Source organism: Thunnus albacares, chromosome 7 (assembly GCF_914725855.1).
Source record: "Thunnus albacares chromosome 7, fThuAlb1.1, whole genome shotgun sequence".
NCBI classification, from domain to species: Eukaryota; Metazoa; Chordata; class Actinopteri; order Scombriformes; family Scombridae; genus Thunnus; species Thunnus albacares.
This window is the reverse complement of record NC_058112.1, coordinates 21,330,406-21,358,312: the sequence shown is the minus strand read 5'-3', so window position 1 is coordinate 21,358,312 and position 27,907 is coordinate 21,330,406. Positions and strand designations below refer to the sequence as shown.

General features: G+C 38.0%; 1 protein-coding gene and 3 long non-coding RNA genes across 4 annotated transcripts; 3 read left to right on the top strand and 1 right to left on the bottom strand.

Annotated features, from left to right (window-relative positions):
• Nucleotides 1–1,039: 1,039 nt before the first annotated feature.
• Nucleotides 1,040–12,312, top strand: LOC122985937. Its single transcript, XR_006404206.1, has 3 exons — nucleotides 1,040–1,050; nucleotides 4,416–4,417; nucleotides 12,048–12,312. It is a non-coding gene; the product is annotated as an uncharacterized LOC122985937 (long non-coding RNA).
• Nucleotides 12,313–16,661: 4,349 nt separating this feature from the next.
• LOC122985095 lies at nucleotides 16,662–17,419 on the bottom strand. The gene is made up of 2 exons (XR_006404021.1): nucleotides 16,779–17,419; nucleotides 16,662–16,695 (listed from the first exon to the last, which is right to left on the bottom strand). It is a non-coding gene; the product is annotated as an uncharacterized LOC122985095 (long non-coding RNA).
• Nucleotides 17,420–22,246: 4,827 nt separating this feature from the next.
• LOC122986266 lies at nucleotides 22,247–26,986 on the top strand. The gene is made up of 2 exons (XR_006404276.1): nucleotides 22,247–22,366; nucleotides 26,537–26,986. It is a non-coding gene; the product is annotated as an uncharacterized LOC122986266 (long non-coding RNA).
• Nucleotides 23,081–25,397, top strand: LOC122986263 (calcium homeostasis modulator protein 6-like). Its single transcript, XM_044357434.1, has 2 exons — nucleotides 23,081–24,370; nucleotides 24,492–25,397. Exons 1-2 carry the CDS (start codon nucleotides 23,927–23,929, stop codon nucleotides 24,666–24,668), a joined length of 621 nt encoding a protein of 206 aa, XP_044213369.1. The 5' UTR covers nucleotides 23,081–23,926; the 3' UTR covers nucleotides 24,669–25,397.
• Nucleotides 26,987–27,907: the final 921 nt, after the last annotated feature.

Here is a 27,907-nt window from a genome sequence, read left to right as displayed (position 1 = left end):
GTCTTTAAGCACCATCCATTTTCAGTTTACATGTAATTAGTATTTGGGAACATTAAAATAACAGGATTGGAAACTTTTATGTATATGAGAATATAATGGAAAAGCTATTATTAAAGAAATACAGCCACAATGGTGTGCAACAGTTTTAAGTATGATGTACATTAGCTTGGTTCAACTAATGCATGCTGATCACTATCATGTACATGCTGTAGCCTACACAATCTCAATCTGTCAAAGTGAAACTGATGAATTCCGCTTTTTATATCCCACTGAGGTCTTTCATAGTGTTTTTCCTCACGTAGAACTCCTGGCAGAGCACATAGATGCAACCACAGTCGACCAGCTGTTAGACTACTGCTGCAATAATTTCCTCCACAGTCAATCAAGACTGAACTGCACCCTATAAATACATGTTTTTACATCATTGTTACATTGCAATAAATCACACTATATTTAAAATACAAAGACTAAATCCAACTTCTTGTTATTTTACACCCACTTAAAAGATGTTAAATCAAAAGAAATTTGAAAAAGGACCAAAATCCAAATGTATGTTTATTCACTGCCATGTAGACACCATTATCCTTATCAACATCTCATCTTTTGAGACACATCTTTGAGTCTTTTAAATAAGATTTATTGGTAATGTAAGCATGCTTGATTGATGTAAGCATATTGATTAAGTCAAATCATTTTTTACTTGAAAAGCCCAATATCACAAATCACAAATGTGTCTCAGGGAGCTTTACAGTCTGTACAGCAATACAACATCTTCTGTCCCTAAACTCTAAATTCGAATATGGAAAAACTCACTAAAAAGACCCTTTAACAGGAAAAAAAATGGAAGAAACCTCAGGAAGAGCAACAGAGGAGGGATCCCTCTCAAAGGACAGACAGATGTGTAATAGATGTGTGTACAGAATATAACAAGAAAGACAAATTACAGAAATATAGTATGGAAAAGGGTAACAAAATTACAAAGGATTTATAACGTATATGAAGAATGTGATGAAGAGGACACTTGATGACAGGTTAATGTGTATTTGATTTGTAATATGTCTTCTGCATGTTTTTGTTCTGAGAGGAATTATAAATAATTGTTCATTGTAAATATGTCTTTGTTCTAATTCTTGAGAGGTTGGAATTAAATGGAAAATATCAGTATTTTACAGCATTTGACATGTCAAACATGGCCACCATATTCATTTTTGTCTGGTTAACTTTCAATTTTAAACCACAAGACTTTTAAGTGTAGACATCTATATGCACGTAGATCTTGTCAGGTCCAGGATTGAACTTCGTTTTTTTTACAAGATCTAATTAAGAGGGGCCATACTGAGGACAAATGACAAAAAAACAAATAAGCACAGATAAAAACCACAATACAAAAGGAAGTGGGAGGGGAAAAATAATCTTATAACACTGAGCAGTTGAGAGAGTTTCACTTAAAGTTAATCAGTCTTCAAGAGGGATATTTTTCTGTTTCATCCTAAAGGTTGGTACATCTTACTTTTATGATTATTCTTAATGCACAATTACAAACTGTGAGACAGTTATAATTAATTTATTCCAGCTTAAGTTGAATGTATAGGTTTGTATTGTGCACTCTTTGTGTGACATATTAATGGTTGTGTATTTTGTTCTTGTATTTTTTTAATTAAAAATTTCATTTTTAGATATCAAAACAATAAAAATGAGTTCAATTTTTATTGTTTTCTTTTCTTTGGCGTGTCCAAAATTTAAAAAATAGAATCAAACATTGAAATGAGCTACACGCCATTCTGAAGCTTGTAATTTTTCAGTACTTTCTTTAAAACACTAACAGAACTTTCTGCTGCCACCTACTGCAAACGTTGTGAAAACTGATATGTGGAAAACAGGTTTATATTACCTATTCCTCAAAAATCCAATGGTTCTTTTACTATTGTATTTTATTTCACTTAAAACCCAACAAAGTGGAGAACTTCCTGTTCCATCAAACATGCCTTGAAAGGCAGAAAACTTTAGCTTGCGTTCAGCTCAACTGCAGGATTTATTCTGCTTCCTCAACATCAGAATACTTAACACTTGACTCCCTGAGGTGATCAACAAAATGTTTGTAGCATCAGGTAAGTTACTGTATCCTCAGGTATGAGAGATATCCACAATATCTTCAGAAAATACCAACCCAATCGCCAGAATAAAACATTGGCATTGAACGTTTCTGCAAACCACAGAAACGTTGAATATCTACGTTTCAACACGTGTAATATGTAGCATATTAACATTTCAACAATATGTATCATATCAACATTTCTACAAAACGTGGCATATTAATATTTCTATCCGTTGAATAATGATGTTTTATGGTGTGACAACGCTGTGGTTAAGGTCTGGTTAGGTTTAGACACAAAGACCACTTGGTTAGAGAAAGATCATGGTTTGGGTTAAAATAAAATAAAAAAATAAAATAAAAACGCCTGCAAACATCGTCTCACTAAAAACACCCACCCGCTTTTGTCGGTTGAAACAGGAAGCAGGCATTGGTTTTGAGGTGGTCTCAAACTGCTGATTTCCAACTTTCAACTTTCTGCCAAGAAACTTCCTAACCATTATATATAAACTTAGCACAAAAACTAAGGACATTTGTGTTTGGTAGATTATTTCTTTGTTGTAACAATGTTTCTTGGCAATAAGTCTTATACCGTTGGAAAGTCTGTTTATTTCCCTTTTAAATGGTGCCACATTTGTTAGGAACACGCATTTGTGGGATGAGCAGCAGAGCTGAGTATGTGGGTTGTGCCCATGAAGAAATTGCCAAATCTTCTCTGCCAATGCCAAACAGCTTATTCTGCCATTGACTCTTGTTTGGTGTTTGGTGGATTGGATGATTGAAGTTTGAAGAAACAAGACATATTGGCAATTTAACAATTTATTCATTTAACAAACAGGAGCCTCAGTAGGATGTGGAAGAACCATACACAGCCACAACAGCCTGGCACCTCCTCCTCATGCTGGTCACCAGCCTGGTCACACGCTGCTGTGGGATGGCATCTCATTCTTCAACCAGCATTTGTCGCAAGTTAGCAAACATGGTTGTGTTGGTCACTCTGGCATGAACAGCATGCCCAAGCTGATCCCACAGTGTTCAATGGGGTTGAGGTCAGGACTGCTGGCAGGCCATTCCATCCTCTCCACTCCCAAATTCTGGAGGTAGTCTCTGATAAACCCCACTCTGTGGGGTGAGCATTGTCATCTTGAGTTCGGTCCCAGACTGTGAAGATATGGGATTGCCACTGGTTGCAGAATCTCATCTCGATATCCCTCTGCATTGAGATTGCCTCCAATGATGACAAGCTTTGTTTTTCCAGTGAGGGAGATGCCGCCCCACACCATCACACTGCCTCCACCAAAAGATGTTACTCTATTGGTGCAGCAATCAGCATAGCATTCTCCGCGTCTTCTCCATACTTTGACCCTATGATCCAACTGCCGTAGGCAGAATCTGGACTCATCGCTGAACATAACGTTCCTCTACATGTTCAGGTTCCAGTGCACGTGTTGCTGACATCAGTGCAAACAGGCCTGACAGTGAAGGGCAGTCATGGCAGGCCTCCTGGCAGCCCTATGAGACCAGAGATTGGCTGCGTGCAGTCTGTTCCGGATTGTCTGGGCAGGGAGCCGTCGGCCATATGGTCCTGCAAACCTTGACTGCAAATCTGTAGAAGACAGCCTACAGTACCTAAGTGCTGACAGGGTGAGGAAACGGTCTTCTTGGGGTGTCGTCTTCTTGGGACACCCACTTTGCGGTCTGTCTTTGACATCCCCCATTATATGGAACTTGGCTTTCATTTTGGAGATGGTACTAGAGCTCACTCCAAATAATGCCGCAACTTGGTTTTAGCTTGAAGTTGCCCTATTGCACGGGCCCTATCCAGATGAGTCAAACGTGGCATGCCGATTCTTGGAGCAGACACCTACTGACCACTGTAGCAGGACCCATGCTCACAGCACCTGGGGGTACCAGAAGCTCAAAACAAGAGTCAATAGCAACGGCAAAATAAGCTGTTTAGCATTGGCAGAGAAGATTTGGCAAATTTTTCATGGGCACAACCCACACACTCAGCTCCGCTGCTCATCCCACAAATGCATGTTCCTACAAATGTGGCACCATTTAAAAGGGAAATAAACAGGCTTTCCAACGGTATAAGATTTATTGCCAAGAAGCATTGTTACAACAAATAATCTACCAAACACAAATTTCCTTACTTTTTGTGCTAAGTTTAGATCGCATGTGATCTAGAAATGTTGATAGGATTCGTATTGTTGAATGTTAATATGTTACATTTTGTAGAAATGTTGAGATGTCACGTATTGTTGAAATGTTAATATGCTACGTATTACACATGTTGACTTGTAGATATTCAACGTTTCAGTGGTTTGCAGAAACATACAATGCCAATCTTTTATTCTGGCGACCAGGCTGGAAAACACATACATAACCATAGCATAGGTAAATACATTGAAAACTGAAGCACTGTGAAATAACCAAAATGAATGTCCTTAAGTGTCCTTGTTCTTCAGTTGTGCTTGAATCACATATTAACCAGTAGAACAACAAAAACTATTTGTTCTCATTTGGTCACTGCAACTAACATTTTCCCACATTCAACACTTTCATCACATTGCACATAAAACAATATTATACAACCTCACAGTGAGTAACTATTGAATTTACACCTCATATTACTCCTACTCCATTGTCAAACATTCACAAATTACGGTATTTACAACTCCTTTCAAGTCAGTAACAAACACACATATACAGGAAAACAGTTTAATAGACTGTGCACTATACATGCACTAGCACTTTCAGTATCTTCAGATCGGTTAACAAGCCAAAACAAACCCCTTTTGCGTGTCTCATTAGCATTTCTATTGTATTGTGTACCCATTAGCAACAGGTCCGCTAGCCTAGCATGACAATGTATAGCCAAACATCCCTGTTTCGACACATTACTGCAAAACCACTTTACTCTAAACATTGTACGTCATCACAAGTGATTCACAACACTCTTATCCCTTATACTGGGGTACATGCATGTGATTTTGAGGAATATTAACTCACCTTTATGTAAAAACAAAGAGGTAGAAAACTTTAGCTTGCGTTCAGCTTGACTGCAGGATTTATTCTGCAGTGCTTGCCTCTACGGGATTTTAGGTTCCTCCCGAGCGCTAAGCGCCATCTAGCGATCTGTTGAGTATCACACTGACACAGTAACAAGAAAAGTACAATTAAATTTGGAAATTAATCACTATTTGACACAATAAAATAAAAAAATATAGGGGTGTCTATTTTTGAAACACATTTTATTATTTTTGCAATGAACTGTACTATAGTCTCAATGACTTTTTAATATCTTTTTATGCCATTTTTAATTCCCGTATATACATTTTTAACCCTTTACACTCTGCATATTTATGTCTGGCATACACATTTTTTAACCCTTTACAAGCCATGATTCAAACCCTAACATATCTCTCCTATCTCTCCCTCCACTTTATCTTTCTTCCTCTGCAACCTCTCAGTGTTAAAAATGGCCTAAATGCAAAAATGCTAAGTGAACTTATGAACAAAACACAAATGAAAAATCAAAGCAGATTCATAAAAATACATGCCTGAATCATCCATAAATGTGCACTTTTTTCTTTTTGTGTAGAATTCATGATGGAAGCAGAGATACATCTGATCGCAAGACTCAAGGATGAGCTTCGAAACAACCCTGTTGTGTCAAATGTGGTTTTTTCCTTTCTCCTTGCTGCTGTGAAGAAGATGTTGGATGTGGAATTTGTTTGCCCTTGCAATCCTACATGGAACCGCATATTTGTGCTTCCATTTTATGTAATTCCTGCTGTTGCAGCGTCTCTGCTGATGCAGCTGATTCATGGACAGAGTCTTTGTTGCTTTGTGCCTCTCATGGTATGGCAGGCCCTGATGTTGCTTGATGGCCAATACTCGGTCTGTGCACAGTCAGACTGGCCAGGCACATTTGTAACAGCTGACCAAACCTATCTTAAGTGGTGTAAACCAGCCAAAACAACAATTTACTCTTCAGAGGAACTACTGCACCTTTCACACAGGTTTTATATTTTGTCTCAGGTAAGAATAAGTATGATTGTGTTTCTTTTGGCAAATGTCAGAAATTGATCTGTAACATGAGAGCACCAGCCTGTGATTTTTATGTGACAGTGTTGATGAACATTTTGGTTCTGTGTGTTACTGAATTATCTGTCAATTGTCCACACTACAGGGGAGTGGAATCGCTATAGTCACTGTTTTACTCTGTTTACTCGTTGGATCCATTATATGTACAAGACTGAACAGACAAAACAATGAAAACCATGAAAGATGACGTCAAAATGAAGAAGAAGCTGTTGATGCTGCATCTATGCCACTTCACACCACAGGTCCTGAAATAACACAAAGCACAGGAGACTGAAGAACATACTGCTGTGTGAATATTATGTATACTTCAATATGCAAGCAAGTCTAGTAGTTAAATTCAGCGCTCAACTTTTATAATAAAAAACATCTGTTGATTTTCTCTGTAAATTGATGTGCTTGTAGCACCTGAATAAGATGGATAAGGAAAGTGAGGAAACTTTCACTCTTGAGATGAGTTTGTGAGCTTTTAATTTTAAACATCTACCCACTAAATTTCAATTAGATACATTTTAATACAACTATATCTCAAGACAGAGGTCTTTGGTGGGAGGTGTTTCTCTAGTCATTCTCTGTTTTTCCTGTATCTTAATCTTATAACATTTTACTTAATTACTTAATTACTTACTTAACATCTACATGTTGTCATTGTGAGCATGTTAGTGTGCTGATGATTGCTTTTAGTTCATAACACCACTGTACAGCCTCACAGATGCACTAGCATTAATCTTATAATAGGCAAGTGTGTAACAGGCAAGAATTATTTTCTGATCTAATTCCCAAATGCAAGCAAGTTTTAACACTTGTAACAGTTATGATTAGTGTGGTAAACTGATTTGATATTGTTTCATATATAATTTTAAGTAAAAACAGGATAAAGGTTTCATTTTGTGCTGCATTGTTTTTTTTCGGCAAGTTGTAAAGTATGAACCTGGCATTTTTTTAAAAAGTAAAGATTCATGTTATTTCTCTATAAACCTGCTCATTGCTCTGTTATATGTCTGTGATGATCTTAAATATTATATATCTCCAGGCAGTATTATGTGTGTTTGAATTAGGTGGCAAATATGTACTGAGGTGAAATCAATCACACTTGATGTGGCAATTACCAAATTTCTAGCATACTACAGTTTCATCTCATAAGACTCATCTCTGAGTCTTTTACAGTAAATAGGATTGTAATGAATATAAGTCTGACTGATTGCACTTGAATACATTTGTCACAGAAATATTCACTCCTCATGGATACTCTTTGGGTTCATAAGCCTTAATCATGTCAAGAGGCAAAGTTTATTTTTCATATTTTATGAATGAACAGTTCTCGAGATATGCGAAGGACAAACTTACATACATACATACATACATACATACATACATACATACATACATACATACATACATACATACATACATACAGACAGAGATTCCTTGCTTTATAGAGAGAAATTATATAGAGAGATGACCCCTGGTCTCTTTGGAAGAATGGCTTGGAGGAAGAAATTTTGTTTTTTGTTTTTTTTTTAGTCTCACCACTCTCATCAACCTTGTATCAACCCGCAGCAGGCAGCTGTTTTCAGTGATAATCCTACCACTCAGTACCCTGTATGACTGGCTGGTGACAATAGTGACCACTGTAGCCACTATAAAATGCCAGAATTTACCATAAGAATTTATAGAAGACCAAAACAGAGCTAGAGGGAAAGATAAATTGGCCTTTTTGTTTATTCGTTCTTTAGATCACCAGAAACACAAATCCAAAAGAATTCTAATGTTTGTCTATGTCTGCTGGATGTTTAAAAAGGCACGTTGTGTTTGATGTTCAAATTGTTGTAGAGTTCTGTCCCCAAGTGGCCAAAACAAAAAAATCCCAAAATAAAAAAAATGGATTACTGCCACTATAAAATATAATTTTCCTGAATAAAAAATGTTTTGTTTCATATATTTGTGTGTGTGTGTGTGTGTGTGTTGTTTTTTATTGACACATTACTCATAGCAACATATAAACCACACAAAAATTAACACCACACGTGTACCCACGCGCTTACACACATACTGTCACATCCTGCCTGGACTTTGTTTGTTTTTTGGACTTTTTGTGTTTTTGTTCTTTTGATTTTCTCTGTTTCCCTTGGGTGTTCCTCTTGTGTTCATGTGCTCCTCCTCCCACCTGCCCTGCTCCTAGTGTCTTCCCCAGTCTATCAGCTCCCAGTCTGCCCTTGTGTTGTGTCATCTGTCCCTTGTCTGATTACTTTAGTTCCTGTTTTATTTTGAAATGTTTTCTCCTTGTGTTTTGTTACCTTTACTTCCTGTGTTTTCCCGTCTGAGTTTATGGTCAGTGTTCCTGGTTCCTGTGTTTCAGTGTCTCCTGAGTTATTCAATAAATAATTTCTGCATCTGATCCTGCCTGCCTGCCATATCCTGCCTTTGGGTTCACCTGCTCCACTCACTCCATGACACACACACACACACACACACACACACACACACACACACACACACACACAAACACACAGGGAAAGAGGTATACAAGTAAGATAAGTAAGAAAAGTTCATCTTAAAAAAACAAACAGAGAAAGCAAAAAACCCAATCTATATATACATACAAACACAGTCAAACTGAGTCCAGAGGTTGCAAAAATGGACCCCAAGATTCTTATTTATGTTGACCCTTTAAATTTTTAGATCACAGTTTTTTCATGTGGATAACCACAACAGGTTCATGCAAGTTCATCCATAAAGCTGTTTGAATGTGTGAAGGGAGAATTAAAGAGTCCTCTGAGCATCCAAAGATGTCAGAGGACTGTCCCTGTCAGGCGAGAGAGTCCTGTGGTAAACCCCAGAAAAAAAAGAAAAAAATCTTGACCAGAATGGATTAATTAGTGGACAGTCCCAAAATAAACACAATGTACCATCATTTGATTTACTTTTATTACAGATTGGAGACACAGAGGTGTAAAATTTATGTAACATGACCTTAGAGCAGTGGTTCTCAGCCTTTTTGGGCCAGCGCCCCCTGTATCCATTATACAGGTCCCTTACTGCCCCCATCAATTAAAATGTAAGCTAATTAATATCAATGTCAATTATTATTTTGTTTTATATCATTAAAAAGCATGTCATTGGATGCAGTGGAGGCTGGTCCATAGAGGCAGAGGAGGTTGCTCCTCCTCTACTTTTTGAGAGGCAAGAGGGAGATCAAAATATAAAAAAGAATATTTGGTTGAAATAGACCATTACCAAATCTCAATATTATTTATACAATATTTTTTCTCTCTTCTTTGGAAAAAACCATAATTCAAATTCTGATTAAAATGCTTCAAAAGCGACACCTGCAGGGCAGGAGGAGAAAGAGCAGCGTGTGAGAAGTGGTGGTGAGGGGGAGTGGGGGACAGAGGAGGACTGGCTCCTACTGTCCTCCGCAGGCCGGGATCTCCTACATCAATTTAATGTACTTCATTTTTTTCATGCTAATCTATGATTGGCCAAGACACGTAAAATGACGCTTCAAGGGAGGACGTCCTCTCTAACCAATCAACAACCAGAATGCGATATTGACATTGCGTTGGTCCAATGATAGTTTCCAGATTTCATCTTCAGTTCTCTCCACTGTAATATACAGGAGTGTGACAAACTGTTGAGAGAAGAAGACCAGTAAGATATAGATAAATTATGTTTCACCTCTTTTATCTAGCAGTAGATAGCTCCTTGCGTTAGCCAACGCAACAGTTAGCTCGTTGTAGCAGCCTGAAGGACTCTTTATACATCCATGGAAGCAACCAGAGAAACAACCAGGAGAGTTAGCTTGTTTGTCATTGTTGCTAATGATATCAGACTGGTTAACCAGCAGCCACAAAGTTCTGTTAACTAACAAACAAGATGACCAACAGCCACAAATGGACGTTATGACATGAATACTTCATCTTCATGACAGAAAGAAGAAGACATCAGATAACGTGAGTCAGATACAGCTTCTCTCTCTGTGTCTTTGGTCACTGATTTCATCTCTCATGGTTAAATGTCTCTGTGTCGCTGTTGTGTGAATTTATCTCCTTAACAAGAATGCAGCAGAGATCATATAATGTGCTGTAGGTAGTTTACTTGTTGAAGTTACAGTGAGCTGTCTGGACTCACTCATTCATTTGGAATTGATCCAGTTTTTAATTGAGTGGTTGTTCAGTCAGCTGTTGATGTTGTGTGATTAGTGAATGAGTGTGCAGGAGGTCTGGCTGCTTGTTGTGACAATTTCTTCAGTTGGTTTTTAAGCTGAGTCTATATTGAGTAATAAGCTTAAAGTAACTAGAATAACAAGTGTTAGCATGTCAGCTTTGTAGACTATATTTTGTATGTCGTGCATATAGATAAGAGTGTGTAAGTCATGTATTTGATACATGCATTAATACTTTCTGATGTGAACCTTCACTTTTAGATCTGTGAATGTTTTTAGTGTTCAATCTTTCTAGTATTCAGCACATCTGTACCTGTATCACATTATTAACTTTGTGGTACTTTATATATTTCTGTATACTAAGAAAATACACAAGAAACACGTGTAAATCATGTGATATCTTGTCTGTTTTTGATGAGAGCATAAATCTGTTGTCACAATAGAACAATACTGTAGATTTGAATTTAACTTTGTTAGTAAAATGAGACATTGTGAACCACTGCACGGCTAAAATGAGCACTTCTTTGTTTGGAAACAATATGTATATGCTAAATGTCTTTAAAGAAGCAGCCTGTGTTCAATCTCAACACCGGCAAAGACCGACCGACACCTTATTCCCCATTTCCAAAGGAAGTTTAAGACTGGAGATGAGATTTAAAGTACCCTTACGTCATATGACCACCCTTATTGTTTGAGCTTGTTATGTATCTATTTTGGAAAGAGAGCATTTCTGCTCTCCAGAAAACTTTTCTGCAAAGGAAAAATTTGTTGAGCTAATATATTTATCTCTAACCTGTCTTGAGGGTTTTTAACAAGACCAGGTAACTGCTGTTCAAACTGATGGTCCGACTATGTTTACCCTGGTGAAACACATTTTGCGTTAACATCATGACGCTCATGCTCTTGTGGTGCCTGTATTGTCTGAAAATCTTGACTACTTCAGGATGGTCGGAGGCCTGAAAAATGACATCGTCCAGGATAATCAAGTAATTCTGATCAGGCGGAAACAGGTTTTCATCTTCAAAAGAATCAGATAGTCCCTCAATAAATTTAATATTTTTATTCTTCTTATGCAGTTCAGCTTTCAAGGGTTGACAGTTTCTTGACAGTTTTCCAACACATTTTTTACAAAAAAAGTTTTTCCACAACCACTTGGTCCCACAATCTGGCATGAAAAAGGTAGTTGCAATCCAGGATCGAAGTCAATTTCTTCAGTAACACCCTGGTGTGACATTTTCAATAACCAAAAGGTTTTTGACCTGTGGAAAGCAACCGTCTCTTATCAAACACGACTCGAAACTTTATCTGAAATGATGAGTTTTTTAGAAGAAAACCCTTTTGATCATGCACAGTGTTGTGCTGAGGGGTTTCAATGATGCCCTTCACAGTGCAGTTTTGCATGTAGCTCCACCAGCTCTTTGACGCTATCAAAGTTGACCTATTCGCAACATTCACTCGCCTGAATAATACCCTTCATGCGCAACACCACTTGTTCGTTTTTAGTCTGATAGGCATAATTTTTAGGTCTGGCAGCTACAAGTTCTGTATGCTATCGCCACCCAATTTGTCCGTCAAATCCCCCAAGTAATTTCCCAATATGAGTCGAGGTTATCCCTCTTTTGTGACATAGATCAAGCTGTCCATTGAATGGGAGCCGTTGTGTCGTTGGGGAAGGAAAAGTATTTTTCTGAAAACGTGTAACTGACAAATTCTTCAGGGTCACTGATTAAAGTGGTCTGGTTCAGGTTACTCCTCTGCGCAAACTTTCCCCAAAAGCTATTAAGACAGAGTTCAGACACTTGTCTTTTAGCCGGGGTTGGTTTGATTTTGTCGGCGTCCAGCAAAATTCCATGATTGGTCTTGTAATCCCTAATGTACTTTTCTCTACTTTCCTGATCTGTGGCCTCAGGGGGGTACCCTGATGCTTCCTGTTTACCCTTCAGAAAAGTGTCATCAGAGTTCTGTCGATCAAAGTGCCACACCTCCGTGATCTTACCTAATTGATACCATCTCCAAGGCCTTGTTAAATTCAGGAGTGACCCAAACCCCCATCAACACTCTGGCGTCCTTGTCATGTGTACATGCACCGTCCTGAAAAAAGCTCAGTGCACGTACAACAGAGAATGAACAACAGTTTACCTGCAGCTGTTCTGTCAGGTGAGATGAGAACTCCAGCAACATTTGTGGTATGAAGAACAACTTTATTAGTGTAATAATGAATAATAAATAAAGTTGTTCTTCATACTACAAGTGTTGCTGGAGTTCTCATCTCTCTAGACTTCTTTCCCTTCTCCGTGCACCTTGGAGGTAGGTGAAGTTGTGCCAGAGACCTTTAACTACAGCTGTTCTGTCAGGTAAAATGGGGAAAAACAACCCTGAGGTGGGTAGACAACAGCCCTGATTGTCCCAAAGTAGTTTTGAGGCTCTTGGAAATCTGTGTAGATCATTTTAGGGTGTCCTCGAGGGTAAGGAAATGCACAGTTGACAAAGGGATACAAGGATGTCACATGTACTTACTGTACCTCAGCCTCACAGCACTTGTTCTACTGCCGTACAGAGCATCACAGGGTGAGAGAGGTTGAGGAGCTTTGTAATGTTCGAGAAACTCCTTTAACCCCTGATGGGATTTTTTCACCTCAGCCCAACGATGCTGTCTTGTGACAATCACTTTGATGCCATGGGCAGACTGTATCGTCTGTAATTTCTCTTCGCAGACCACATGCAACTCTTCAAACAGTCTTTCGGTCAGAGGACAGGTCTCGTGAGGCTGAAAACAGGATGGACAACCATGGTAAGAACAATCCAGAAACTCCCATGTATATTTCACACCTTGCACCTCTGCATAACCGTCTACAAAGTATCGTTTTTCGCCCTCATTCAAGGCATGTTGAAAGAAGATGTTCTCTGTATGCACTACCCACTCTAACCATTGGATGCTGGCGTTTGAATAGGATTTGAATTGCCTTTGATAATTGTCAGGTGATGAAACAGCCAGGGTATTAAGAGGTACGAAATTTGTGCAAAACACTTTCATGCAAGCTGAAGCAATGATGACACAGCTGAATGCGCCCACACCTGTTTTGTCGGTGTAACCTTTTCTGAAAATGCAGCAAGCCTCCAAGAGAATATCCACATCATTTTGACAGTAACGGCTAGCTTCTTTTTCAAAATTGAATGTGCCTTGATGCACCGCCTCATACCGTATGTCAAATTCTCTCTTTCCCTCTTTAGTCATTTGCTCAACGCCTTAAGCCTCAGGTGGGAGGTAGGGGCCTACATAATTCAAATATTCTATGAGTTAAACCCATGAGGAAAAAAACCCTTGGTTTTATCGGAAAAACCTAAAGCTGGCATGGCCGATAGATGCATGGTGAGAAAGCTGAGAGAATCAACGTACTTGTGTTCGTAATCTGTGTCTGTGGAACAAATAACTTTGCTGCCTTGCATGATGAGACTGGGCTGCATATTCAGAGCAACCATGGCATTGATCACAATGTAGCTGTCAAATCCTTTAGCATTGTGAGCGACAAAGACATAGAGATTTTTTGTACAAAGGTTGCCTGAAATGCACGATATACCATTCAGCGCAATCCACACCCTGTGCGTTCCATCTTATAGCGTTTTTGTGCATATCAAAAAAGGGACGTGTACGCCTGATGAATCTACATACGTCTCAAAATCATAGAATATCAATTTCTCGGTATGTTCTGTTGCTGTCGACAAAGGTTGTATGTAATACTGGTGCACCTCGTTCTCTTTTTCAGACGCCATAAATTCCCCACAGATTTGATATTTTAACATCTGACAGTTGACATTTTGCATTTCTGGCATTTTTTAAACAACTCGCAGGTACTGACATATTTTTGAGCCCTGACTCTCTCTGTTGTTCCTCGTGTTTGGTAAAACATGAAAGTGAACGACATGTCATATTACAGTCAGTGCAGACTACGGCTTGGGGCGCTTGTACAGTACAGGAAAGGTCTAAGCAAGCGTTGCAATGACCTCTGCATTGGTGACTCAATAAGTTGTCATAACTCATGTAAAAATAATCGCACACATCCTGGGTGCATAGAAAGGCTTTCACATTTATTACACTGTTGTAGTGGTTTTCGAACAGAAACATAAACTGTGTTTTTTGTCTTCTAGGGATATTGGTCATTAATTTAGAGAGCGTACATTTAGCATCAGCCCTGAAAAAAATACAATTTTGCAGTTCAAAACTCTTTCAAATTTTGGTATATCGTTAAATGTTACCACAGCCTGATCAGTTAATCTGGCTGTCTTCTGAATGTCTCTGCTGCACGATAGCACTTCGCTATCAGTGACATTTGAATAAAGCAGAAGAGCCAGATTGATAGCGAGACACAGTTGGTTGTCAGGGCCATTGTCTACGACATACAGAAACCATTTCTTCTTTTTCAGGATTTCGCTGTCTAACGTTTTTGCTAACATTCTTTTACCGCTACCTTGCAGGTTTCTGACGACCTGGGCTACCAATTGTAGATTACTGTCTGCACTAATACGCGTGTTGGATTGTACAATGTGGTCTATGAAAGACTCGAGTTGGTTTAGATCATGAGGTTCGCCACTCAAGATGATAGATATGCTATTAGGCAGACTATCGCCTCTCAGCTCAAGCTGTACCAGGTCTTGTCACCTGGCGTGTTGGGGGGGGGTGAGGGTGGGGGGGGGGGGGGGGGGGGGGGGGGGTTGGATGTGTGTCAAGATGTCTGTCAGTTGTAGAGGCATCACAGAATATCACAGGATATTGTTAGGTTTTCATTCGATATCTGGAGACTACGATTTGCTGGGTTTTGTTTCTGAATTAGGTAGTTTCAGTTGGTGGTATGTCTGTGAGAGGAAATTGATATGTGTGTATGTCAGGGTAGTTGTCTGCTGTATGTGCATCACCTCACACAATACTGTCACTGAGAGTGAGTTGATATGTGTGTGCGTGTGTTATCCCTAATAGTATACATTTGTAAACTTTTAAGAAAAGAGTTGGGCTGCAGCCGGTCATCTAACCTGAATTCACATACCAACAAACCATATGGTTCTCTCATTACTCCTCTATGGACATAGCTGATGATGAAGAAGCTACAAACCTGTGTTAATTCTGACACAGCACCTTATTTGCTCTGTTTTTAACTTTATCACCAGCCACAAAAACCATATGGTTCTGTCATTACTCCTTTATGGACCCTTAGCTGATTACATGAGCTGTAAACCTATATTTGTCCTGCACACAGACTCTTATTTGCTCTGTCTTTAACCTATCCCTATCATACATACCACATCATCAAGACCCTTGTGGTCTGTTCTCTCATCAGTCCTGTAGAGATGCAGCTGCTGACCTGTGTCACTGATCTGTGTTTATCCTGCACACAGACTGTTATGGATCCAATTCAACACCAACCCACTTTCTCCCTGACTGGTACATAGAAGGGCTGGAAGTGTTTTTCTTGCAAGAAAAAGAAAGGTGTTAAAATCTCATGAAACGCTTAGTAGAACTCAGCTCCAAACCCATCTGGTCCAGGACATTTACCTATGGGCATTGAGTTAATTTATTCTACTAACTTAGCAACAGAAAACATTCTTTCCAGAAAACACTGATTCTGCACATCAAAGCTATTAAACATCAAAGCTCCACCACGGTGCGCCCCTAAAAATTATCATTTGGCTTGCATTCCAAAAACTGTATGTGCATCACCTCACACAATACTGATAATACTCAATAATTCAATTTTATTTATATAGCACCAAATCATAACAAAAGTTTTCTCAGGGAAATTTTCACATAGAGCATGTCTATGTTCCCCCATCAGCAAGCACTTTGCGACAGCGGCAAGGAAAAACTCCCCTTTAACGGGAAGAAACCTACCTAAACCAGGCTTTAGATGGGTGTAATGGAGAGGAAGGGGGGGGGTTGTTTTAAAGTTAAAAATCGGTTGGAGAGCAACAGCGTGGCAACCAAGGAAGACAACAGAACTATATTGAGTCGAAGATTAATTTATTGCCAGGATCATACAATAAATTATAACTAGGCTATAAAAACAATAAAACTATAAATACACTACTAAAACTAATAAATACTGAAAAAATGTACTCAAAGAAGCTCAACCCAGATAAGAGTCCTTGATGCTGTAGCACACAGTCGAATTTGAGGAAGTCCACCAGAGTGGCAGGCCCTGGTGAGCCCGGAACGGTGACCAATCCCTGTTGCTCCATGGGTGGAGGAGATGCCGGCCCTTTCCTCGTGGCAGAGGTGTGTCAGCCGTCCACTCTGTCTCTTCAAAGCTGCCGCCACCCCACACGGGCCACTGGCTCACTAAAGACACAAGCAATCAGCAGTAACTCGCCCTCACGAACACGACGCTGCACTAAGCCCAAGCATATTCTCTTTGTACTCACGCTTTTGGGCAGAGTTTGAACACTGCTTGTTGTGTTTCATGCCATAGTACGCTGTATGACATCGGCTCTGCTCCGGCTCTCTCTGGCACGTCCTCTGGCCATCTAGAGGTCCGCTTTGGAGGGCTGGGGAGCGTCACCCCGCCCACAGTCTCAGGTCGCCATGGCAAGGCAGATTGCGACCCTTCTCCCTCTCTCCCTCTTCCACCACGGTGCGCGCCTAGGTACGCAAAGGGAGAGAGGGAGGTTCATGTTATCCACGGCCAAGCTGCTCACACCTGGATCATACCTCGACCACAGGCAGGGCTAACTGCTGCTCCCCATCCTCTGACGCCCTCCCTCCAGACTCGTGCTCCTCCGTCTTTCACTCCTGGTTCCTTTGTGTATTTCTCTCTTTTCCTCGCCATCATGCCACCATGTTGGTTTTCCCGGCCTTTATTTGCGTCCCAAGTGTTAAGTCCCTCCTCTTGGCACATCTTTGGCTGGATTGGCTGCAGTCTCTTTTCCCATTGGGTTATTTCAAAGTCTTTCAAATACAAGGGCTCAAACAGGTGTAAAGGTTTATCAATCAGTGGCAGGAGGTAAATATTCTCAACACGGCAGGATTCAAACTAAAAACATGCAAACAACAAACAAAAGTAAGCACAATAATAAAAACCATCAAAAATCATGCAAAATCAAAGCACAGCATACAAAAAAAATATAAATATAAGGAATCAAATAAAACCAATACTTCTGGTGTGTGACATCAGCAGCCATCTGCCTTGACCGGTTGGGTTGAGAGAGAAAGAAGGAGGGAGGGGTAGGCGGGGAGAGAGGCACAGAGAAACATAATAACAACAATAACAACAATAATAACAGAGATATGACTATTAATAGTAATAGCAATAGTAATAGCAACAGCCAGAGAATTTATTATAAATAATAAATAATCAGACACAATTTGATAATTGATTAATAATCTAAGTTTTCAAGTAAATTAAGCCATTATTTTATGTTTCTAGCTTCCCAAATGTGAGATTTTTCTTGCTTTTCGTTGTCTAATAAGTAAATTGAATATTTTGGGTTTTGGTGTGTTGGTAGGACAAACAAGGCATCTGATGATACTGTATCACCAAACTTTTAATCAAAAAAAAAAAAAAATCGTCAGCTTTATCGAAAATAGTCATTAGTTGCCCACCTAAAGTTTATTCACTCTTCATTTGTATTTAGGCAACCCAGTTAATTTCATCCTTCCCAGAATGTAAACAATGAACCTGCTGTTCACTGTGGTCTTTGTGCACGCGGCACTGGGAGAGAGTGTGTATGTTTGCTCTCACCACTGGCTTAACAGACAAGCTGCACCTGCTGCACTGGGGTCAGGACACATATATGGTTTTGTCTTCAACGTAAGGTAACTTTGTCCTGTTATTTTATTACTGTTTGCATAAGTTATTGTTTGTCTTGCTGTTTGAATTGTAAAAGTGCATTGTGTGAATGCTTTGATGTGTTAGCTTAACGTTAACGTTACTGAGTTGGGCAAACTTTAGCCATAAGTTAGCTTGCAAGCAGGCCAATTCATGCTGTAGTGGTTCAGCAATAAAAGTTTCATAACGTTAAGAGACTTGATAGTATCTTTGTATAGATCACTTGATAGCTGATGCTGAGTAATGTTGGTTTGTTAAAGTTTTATGTTAAAATATAACTGTTAGCTCGCTAGCTAATATACCCATATCTCTCAAGAGCCACTCAGCCAGTGTACTTTTTTTTAAATTCATAATTGTAGGAATGCTTGATCTGGATAAAGAGCTTAAAATTGAGTAGTTTCATATGGTATGTCTATTTGTCTAAAAGATGTTTGTAAAATCCAGTTTTACAATCTCACATTGCTTTTGTTTTCCATGCATCTCAACAGTGGATTTCACAGGATCACTAATCAAAATCTACCATTTTCCTTCTTTGCTGAACTTGATAAATATACACCTCAGCTGCTCTATAAAAAGAGGAAGACAAGGTATCCCTATATGGATACCTTGTCTTTCTTTGTGCAACAGGATGAGAACATCAGTGCAGCTAGAACAGCAACCCTGGCCAGCCTACCGCTGTACTTAAAGGATTCATCAGAGGTCTCCAAAACTTGCAAGGTATTTTTGTGTTCTCCTTTTCCCATATTCATAGCTCAATACCTCACAGATGAATATAAAAATTGCCTTCTACATTCTACTGTGTACCCTGTTGGCTGCCTTTAGAGCACTTCTGTGCGTTACTTAATTTTTGCTGTGTAGTGGGTGTCACATAATTTAGCCCTGAAAATGCCGAATTCCCCCTTGCTTAACTGAATGTTGACTGTTAAATGTGATAATATTGTTGTATTAATTGCAAGACAGGTGTGAAGATGGTGCTTGTCTTTATTCTTTATTTTCATCACTAGCCCTTTTATAAACTCAATGATTTGTAGAATAACACTCACATGCACTGAACATGTATTCTCTTTTCAAGATGAGTTGCAGGCAACCTAAGAGGGAGCAGTGGCTCTGTTGGCAGTGGTCAATGAAGAGGAGGTGCCAGCAGGAGTCCCTTTGAAACTCACCAAGTGTCAGTCGTCCTCGAGGATCAGGTTGTAATGTCTCACAGATCTGGACAGATTCACTGGTGATTTTGTTGGACTGCTCTATGCTCTCCATTTGTGAGCTTTCCTGAGAAGCTAAGTCCTCTTTGAGTTCATCCACGTATTCTTCCTCTAATCTTCATGATGGGAGACAGCAGCTCAAACCCAAGTTACAGGCCTTGAGAAATGAGCTGGAGTAAAGTTGTCAGCAGGTTTTGTTGTTGATAGTCAGAAATGTCTAAAAATTATCATTTGGCTTGCATTCCAAAAACTGTTTTTAGTTCTGATTGTGTGTTGAAACAGGTACTTCAGTCACAAGTCACTAGTCACAAGAGTTCTAGTTTGATTTAATAGTTTTTACTACAATGTGTGTTTGCACTGTTTCTGTGGTGTCTTCACACTTTCTGCACACACATGAAAATAACATTTATCTCAAGATTGAGACCACAGTTGTGGGACATGAACAAAAGTGGTGTTTGGACCCATAAAATGCTTCATAAATTTGATTAAATCACATTATTTAGTAATTATTCTCAAGATGTGTAATAATACTGTGTATATGTTTATCAAGCAACATAGGACAACCTAAATTTCACTGCTGGGACTTGAAAATGCCAGTAGTTGTAGAAACACCAAGTGTCAGAACAGAAGATAACAAGGAAACACCCACAGAAACACGTAATAAAAACCCAAAGACAGTGTTGGAAGTTTCACTTTGGCTCAGCCTTCTTCAACAGTACATCTCTCAAGGTTTGGTCAAAATCAATCTGAAGGTTGGTTATTTTTATTTTTCTTAATGCACAAATACATACTGAGAGACAGTTAAAGCAGATCGATTGAAGTTTTTATTAAGTCGTGACGTTTTATATTACATTGTGTACTGTTTATCTTACAAGAGTGTGGCATTGTTGCCCATAACGTCTGGGACACTTAAAAATCTTTAAATTTCAGAAACCTTTTTAACATGTTACTGAAATGTTTTCTTTCTAAAAAGTTTTGATTTTTAACATTCTTTTTTTTTTGTTGTGTTTTTATTTATTCATTAAAATATATTAATCTAATAAAAATATCAATTTATTTAATATTATTTAACAAATACATGAGAACATCATCATTGTTAAATACAATAATATTAAATTTAATTTGTTCAATCCATTTTGGTGTGATGTGAAATCCAATAATTCCATCATATTTACACCTTGTAAGTAATGCTGAAGGTGTGTTCAAGCTTTGTCAGAGTTTTTGTGTTATTTCTGCATTCTGCTGCCACCTACTGCACAACCCATGATCTGTGCCAAAAGATTGATTTCACATAATTCAAAGTGGTAGAAAAATTCAATTTTGTAATGTAAAAAGATGGTTATCTCAGGGTATTTAAATACCTATGAACACATAAAAGTAGCTATTACAAGAGAAGATAAAAAAAACTGGGAAAGGGGGCACAAAGTACAAATAAATACCACATAAAAAATAAATACCAACATAAATAAAAACCAACATAAATGAGTTGCAACATTTTAGCTATTTTAGCTTCATATTATGTATAATTATGTCTATAATTAGTCTTAATGATTAGAGATTCATAAGATGCAATTACCATCATTAATCTTAACCATTCAACAAAGTCAGGCTTTGTCAATGGTGGAGAACAACACTTGTTTGGATTTGGATGAACCCGTCTCCTAATAAACACAGCTGGGGAGATTCTGGCAATGGTTAACACAGCCACTCTCCAATACTTCTGATTACTCATTTGATCCTCATAAATATTTACCATATAGATGTTTTCTCTCTTTTTACATCTGCGTTTTTCTCTTTGTAGAATTCATAATGGTTGTAAAGTCGCTGTTCTCAAGTCTCAAGGAGGGGCTTGGACACAGCCCTGTTGTGGCAAATGTGATTTTTGCCTTCCTCATGGCTCTCATAGAGAAGATACTGGGGGCAGCATTTCCTTACCCTTGCGATCCTAAATGGAACAGTTTTTTTGCTGCTGCGTTTTTCGTCATTCCTGCTTGTACGGCATTTCTGCTGATGGTGCTGATGTATAGATTCAGGGATAGAGATAATGAAGATGAAGATAAAGATAAAGATAAAGATCAAGATCAAGATCAAGATCAAGATCAAGATCAAGATTCTGAGAAATGGTGGTCCTGCTTTTTACCCCCCATGGTGTGGCAGGTTATCATTTTTCTTGATGGTCAATACTTTGTCTGTGCAATGACAGACTGGCAAGGCAAATTTGTTTCTGTTGACAAAACGTATCTGAAATGGTGTACACCAACCAACATGACAAGATCAGAGGAACTCATGGCTCATTCACACAGATATTATATTCTGTCTCAGGTGAGAAAAATATCTTTTGTTTGTGCACAATGTCAAAAAATGATAATTTAAAAACTGAAGAATCAGCTTTCTACCAAATATGGTTGGTTATATGACAGTGATGATGAACATCTTGGTTCTGTGTCTTACTAAATTATGTCAATTCTCCATTCTGTAGGGAGTCGGACTTTGTCTGCTCCTTCTTTTGACCGTGCTTCTCCTTGTTTATGTGATCATTAAGTACATGAAGAAACTTGACAAAAAGACTACAGACACACAGGGATCATCAGCTTCCCCTGCCTGCTGTCCTCTAGTGGCCAAACAATCAGTTACAACATAAAGACAGACAATGTACATAGAAACAACTATCTTAGCATGGCCCATCTATCTTTAAACATTTTTTAGTAGCTAACAAGTAAAAGAAATTAAATAATTAAAATAAGGATTCATTTTATTGATCCTAATTACCTTAATTGTATGTTAAATGTTAAACAAATATAGTGTTTAGTGTTTTATATATTTTGTTGGTGAGTAAGAATTAAAAGAATATATATTTTTAACGTTTCTAGATATTATCATGTATTTTAGATTATATGGTATGTTTTTTTACAACATTGTCAAAATTTACCATAAACATAGAACTGTAAATGTAATGCTTAATGTTGTGAACTTACAACAGAAAGTCTTTAACCACCATCCATTTTCAGTTTACATGTATTCAGTATTTGGGAACATTAAAATAACAGGATTGGAAACTTATGAAAATATATTGGAAAATGTATTATTAAAGAAATACAGTGAAGATGGTGTGCAGCAGTTTTAAGTACAACATACATTAGTGTGGTTCACTTAATGCATGCTGTGCATTGTCAAGTACATGCTGTAGTTTACACAATCTCAATCACACAAACAAAGTAAAACTGATAAATTCAGCTTTTTATATCCCACTGAGGCCTTTCATAGTGTCTGTCGTCATGTAGAATTCCCAGCAGAGCACAGATGCAACCACAGTCGACCAGGAGTTGTTAGACCACTGCTGCAATAATTTCCTTCACAGTCAATCAACAACAGGCAAGAATTATTTTCTGATCTAATTCCCAATGCAAGCAAGGGTTTTATATGTGCTGCATCGTTTTCTTCAGCAAGTTGTAAAGTAGGAACCTGACTTTTTTAAAAATATAAATAAATAAAGCTTCATCTTATTTTTCTATTAACCTGCTCATTGCTTTGTTATATGTCTGTGATGGTCTTAAATATTATATATCGCCAGGCAGTATTATGTGTGTTTCAGTTAGGTGGTAAATACATACTGAGGTGAAATCAATCACACTTGCTGATGTGACAGCAAATTTATAGGTTACAACAGTCTCATCTCATAAGACCCCTCATAAGACCCCTCACTAAATATTTCACAGTAAACAGGATTGTAGTGAATATAAGTATGACTGATTGCACTTGAAGACATATATCATACAAATATTCACTCTTCATGGATACTGTTTTGGTTTATAAGCCTTAATCATATCAACAGGCAAAGTTTATTTTTCATATTTTATGAGCTGAAAAAATCCCTAGCACACTAATTTTCCATATATTTATTATTTACTATTTTTCTGTTTGAACTTAAAGGTTGGTACATCTTACTTTTATGTTTATTCTGAATGCACAATTACAAACTGGGAGACAGTTATAACTAATTTATTCCAGTTTATGTCAAATGTATAGGTTTGTATTGTGCAATCTTTGTGTGATACATAAATGGTTGTGTATACTACATTTGAAAATCATTGCATTGCATGGATATTACATTTGAAAAGGATTATATACATGCCATTCTGGTGTTGTATTTTTGGCTTGTAATTTTTCAGTAATTTCTTTAAAACATTGACAGAGCTTTCTGCTGCCACCCACTGCAAATGATGTGAAAACTGACATGTGCAAAACAGTTTTATTTTACCTATTCCCCAAAAATCCAATTGTTCTTGAAGAACTTTTTAATCACTTCCTGTTCCATCAAACATGCCTTGAAAGCCACAAGTCAAACCCTAACATAGCTCCCCTATCTCTCCCTCCACTTTATCTTTATTCCTCTACAACTTCTCAGGGTTAAGAAATGGCCTAAACGCAAAAATGATAAACAAACCTATGAACCACAAAACAAATGAAAAATCAAAGCAGATCCATAAAAATACATACCTGAATCATCCTTAAATGTGCACTTTTTTCTTTTTGTCTAGAACTCATGATGACCGTAGAGACACAGCTGATCGCAACACTCAAGAAAGAGCTTGGAGACAACCCTGTTGTGTCAAATGTGGTTTTTGCCTTCATCCTCGCTGTTGTGGAGAAGATGTTGGGGGTGAAATTTGCTTGCCCTTGCAATCCTACATGGAACCGTGCATTTGTGTTTCCATTTTTTTTAATTCCTGCTGGTACAGCATGTCTGCTGATGATGCTGATTCATGGATGCAATGGATACAAGAAAGTTCTTTGTGGCTTTCTCCCTTTTATAGTGTGGATGGCCCTGATGTTGCTAGATGGACAATACTACGTCTGTGGAAACTCAGACTGGCCGGGCACATTTGTAACAGCTGACAAAACCTATCTTATGTGGTGTAAACCAACCAACACGACGACTGAGGAGGAACTACTGCAACGTTCACACGAGTTTCATATTTTGTCTCAGGTAAGAACAAGTATGATAGTATTTGTTTTGGCAAATGTCAGAAATTGATCTGTAACATGAGAGCACCAGCCTGTGATTTTTAATGTGTCTTACTGAATTATCTGTCAATTGTCCACTCTAGGGGCTTGGAAACACGATGGTCACGATTTTACTCATTTTACTCATTGTATACATTGTATATAAAACAAAGAGCAAATGTCGTCAAAATGACGAAGAAGACCCTGATGCTGCATCTGTGCCACTTAAGAATCAGAAAAAACACAAAACACAGGAGACTGAAGAAGATACTGCTGTGTGAATATTATGTATACTTCAATATGCAAGCAAGTCTAGTCGTTAAATTCAATTCTCTACTTTTATAATAAAAAACATCTGTTGCTTTTATCTGTAATTTGATGTGCTTGTAAGGACCTGGATATTATATTTACATACATCCGCATGTTGTCATTATGAGCATGTCAACGTGCTGATGATTGCTTTTAGTTCATAACACCACCGTACAGCCTCACAGATGCAGTAGCATTAATCCTTTAACAGGCAATAATTATTTTCTGATCTAATTCCCAATGCAAGCAAGGGTTTTATAACTTGTAATGGTTATGTTTAGTGTGATAAACTATCTTCTTTGATATTGTTTTATATATAATTTTAAGTAAAAACTAGATAAAGGTTTCATTTTGTGCTGCATTATTTTTTTCAGTAAGTTATAAAGTATGAACCTGACTTTAAAATAAATAAATAAATAAATAAAGCTTCTCTTATTTCTCTATAAACATGCTCATTGCTCTGTTATATGTCTGTGATGATCTTAAATATTATATGTCACCAGACAATATTATGTGTGTTTCAGTTAGGTGGCAAATACATACTGAGGTGAAATCAATTACATTTGCTGACTTGGCAGTTGCCAAATTTCTAGGCTACAACAGTCACATCTCATAAGACTCATCTCTGAGTCTTTTACAGTGAATAGGATTGTAGTTAGGGATGTGCAGAGAGCTCAGTATTTGTATTTGTATCTATATTTGTTGAGGCAGCAAAATAATTTGTATTTGTATTTGAATAAAAGTGGAAAGACGCTTAAAAATCCTGTTTTTGTTTTTATTTCGCTTATAATTTTAGAAAATTAAAGTGTTACAATAAGTGTTCATGAATAAACTACCTCATGAAGGAGGTCCCCACACTGGGTCTCGAACTGGAGTCTCTCAGATCATAGACAACTGCACTGACTACTGAGCTAAAACTTTACTCATCGCCTCATTGCAGACAGACCTCTACCTATTTATACACCTATAACACAGAGACAGCACAGCATATAACATGTAGGGAGGAGCTTCAAAGGCGATTCTTGCTTTGCACTTTTCATTTATTGCCTATTTTTTACATCCTAACTTTGTGGAAAGGAGAAGGGGAACAACAGATATGGAGAATCCCTTGTAAGCACTTGTCAGTAGCTCAGCTTTATCTCTGGGGAACACCCCCAACTCCGGGAGTGATGTCCAAATAAGGAAATGTGTGTCATGTAGCAGATGGATGTGACTCCCCTGGTTGTGACCTTCTGATGGACATAACAGTGGAGCAGTGGAGAGAGACTGAGATAGCAATATAACCAACCTGCACGCTGGTGTTTGAGATGGGTTTTTTTCTTTTTTTCTACCTCCATAATACATGGATCATCAGCTGCTTCTTTTTCCTCTGCCAGCTGTGAGCTTTTCTTAAAGAAACCCACTGAATACAACCTATCCCAGCATCAAACAATATGCAAACTAATTTAGTGGCTAGCTGGTGAACTGAATTGGAGACCAAAGCATAGAGAGAAAGTGAATAAATCTTGGCCTTTCATGCACCAGGAGGCCAGAAACAAGACTGCAATAGGATGATACTGCAATGTTGGATGCTCTGTATCCAGCCTGTCTGTCAACTGGCTTATTTTCTTCCGTCCTCTAGTGGCCAAACAATCAGTTACACAAATACTTCTATAAGGTCAGACGATTTACCTAGAAACAGCTATTTTAGCGTGGCCCATCTAACTTAAAAGATTTTCTTAGTAGCTAACAAGTCAAATAAATTAAATCAATAAAATAGAAATCAATTTTATTGAGCCTAATTATATTAATTTTATGTTAAAGGTCATGTATGTAGGAATCAGACATTCCTTCTCATTAGTGACATCTGTGGCCTTTTAATGAGGTGCAGTCAACATCCTGTTGGTCACGCGCATGCTCATGGTGTGAGACCATTGCAGGTGATGTCTTTTTCCTCACTTACACTTCTCATAATTACATAATAGTTCTTTAATGTTTTGCATTGTAATGCAACGTGCTGTGACGGGGGAACAAAGAGCTGCGGTTTTGATATGAAATTTGTGCTTATTACAACCTTTGGACTACCAACAGGAAAAAACAAAAGGGGTACGCTATGTTCTGTCAGCTCGAGAGTGGGCGACTTGTCATTGCAGGGGTGTTCTGTTGTGAAATGTGTAGTGGTTGACGGAAGCAGCTAGCTGTTTCATTAGCTGGAGAGCTCTGCAGGGTGTTTCTAGTCGGATAGCACCATTTTTGTTGTGTGGTTATGCCGGTCGTTTGTTGACATTAGCGGGAGAGAGGCAAAGCACTCGGGGGCGTGCAAAAAAATGGAAATGGAAAATTTGGCCAACATCCTTCACATAGAAATCAGTCCACGGGGTGTTACAGACAACCGAGAAAGTTGGGGAAGGTCTCATTTTTTATGTTACATTACTACCCGTTCACTCATTGGCAATAAAAAACAATTAATACATGTAAATTGCTTCACAATTCTACATATAGAACCTTTAAATGTTAAACAAATATAGTGTTTAGTGTTTTATGCATTTTGTCAGTGTTTATTTTTAACATTTCCAGATATTGTCATGTAATTTATATTATATGGTATGTTAGCTGAATTATTACAACAAATTGTCAAGAATAACTATAAACATAGAACTGTAAATGTAATCCTTAATGTTGTGAACTTGTTTCCAAGCATAAACAGTTTTGAATTTATCATGATTCATTGCATGATTTAAAATAAGGTTAAATTCTGTTAATCTGCTTGTTTATTCACCTGAAATATGCACACTTTTTTTTTTACTCTTCCAGTTTTTTTTCCAGTTTCCATGCTGTCACAATGCATGCTTTTATATGCTGAGATTCATTCATTAAATGTTCACTGTTAACATGATCATATGACTGATGTCAGGAATACAGAAAGGCTCATTTTCAGTTTACATGTATTGAGTATTTACATTAAAATAACAGGATTGGAAACGTTCTGTGTCTTACTAAATTATGTCAATTCTCCACTTTTTAGGGAATCAGATTTGGTCTGCTCTCTTTGTTAACCTTGCTTCTTGCTAGATGTGTGTTGATGAAGTGCTGAAAGGAACCTGAAACAACGGCATCCTAATTCTCCATACATTTAACTTCACAAAGATCCACAAGTAACACAAAACACCAAAGAATGGAGGATGTTGAAGAAGCATTCATTAAATGTTCACTGTGAATATGATGATCTGAC

Bases quoted from the DNA above. Each gene is read 5' to 3' on its own strand.
- LOC122986263 (XM_044357434.1), top strand. From the start codon at position 23,927: ATGATGACCGTAGAGACACAGCTGATCGCAACACTCAAGAAAGAGCTT. The intron at 24,371-24,491 runs GTAAGAACAAGT...TGTCCACTCTAG, and splicing joins AGTTTCATATTTTGTCTCAG to GGGCTTGGAAACACGATGGT.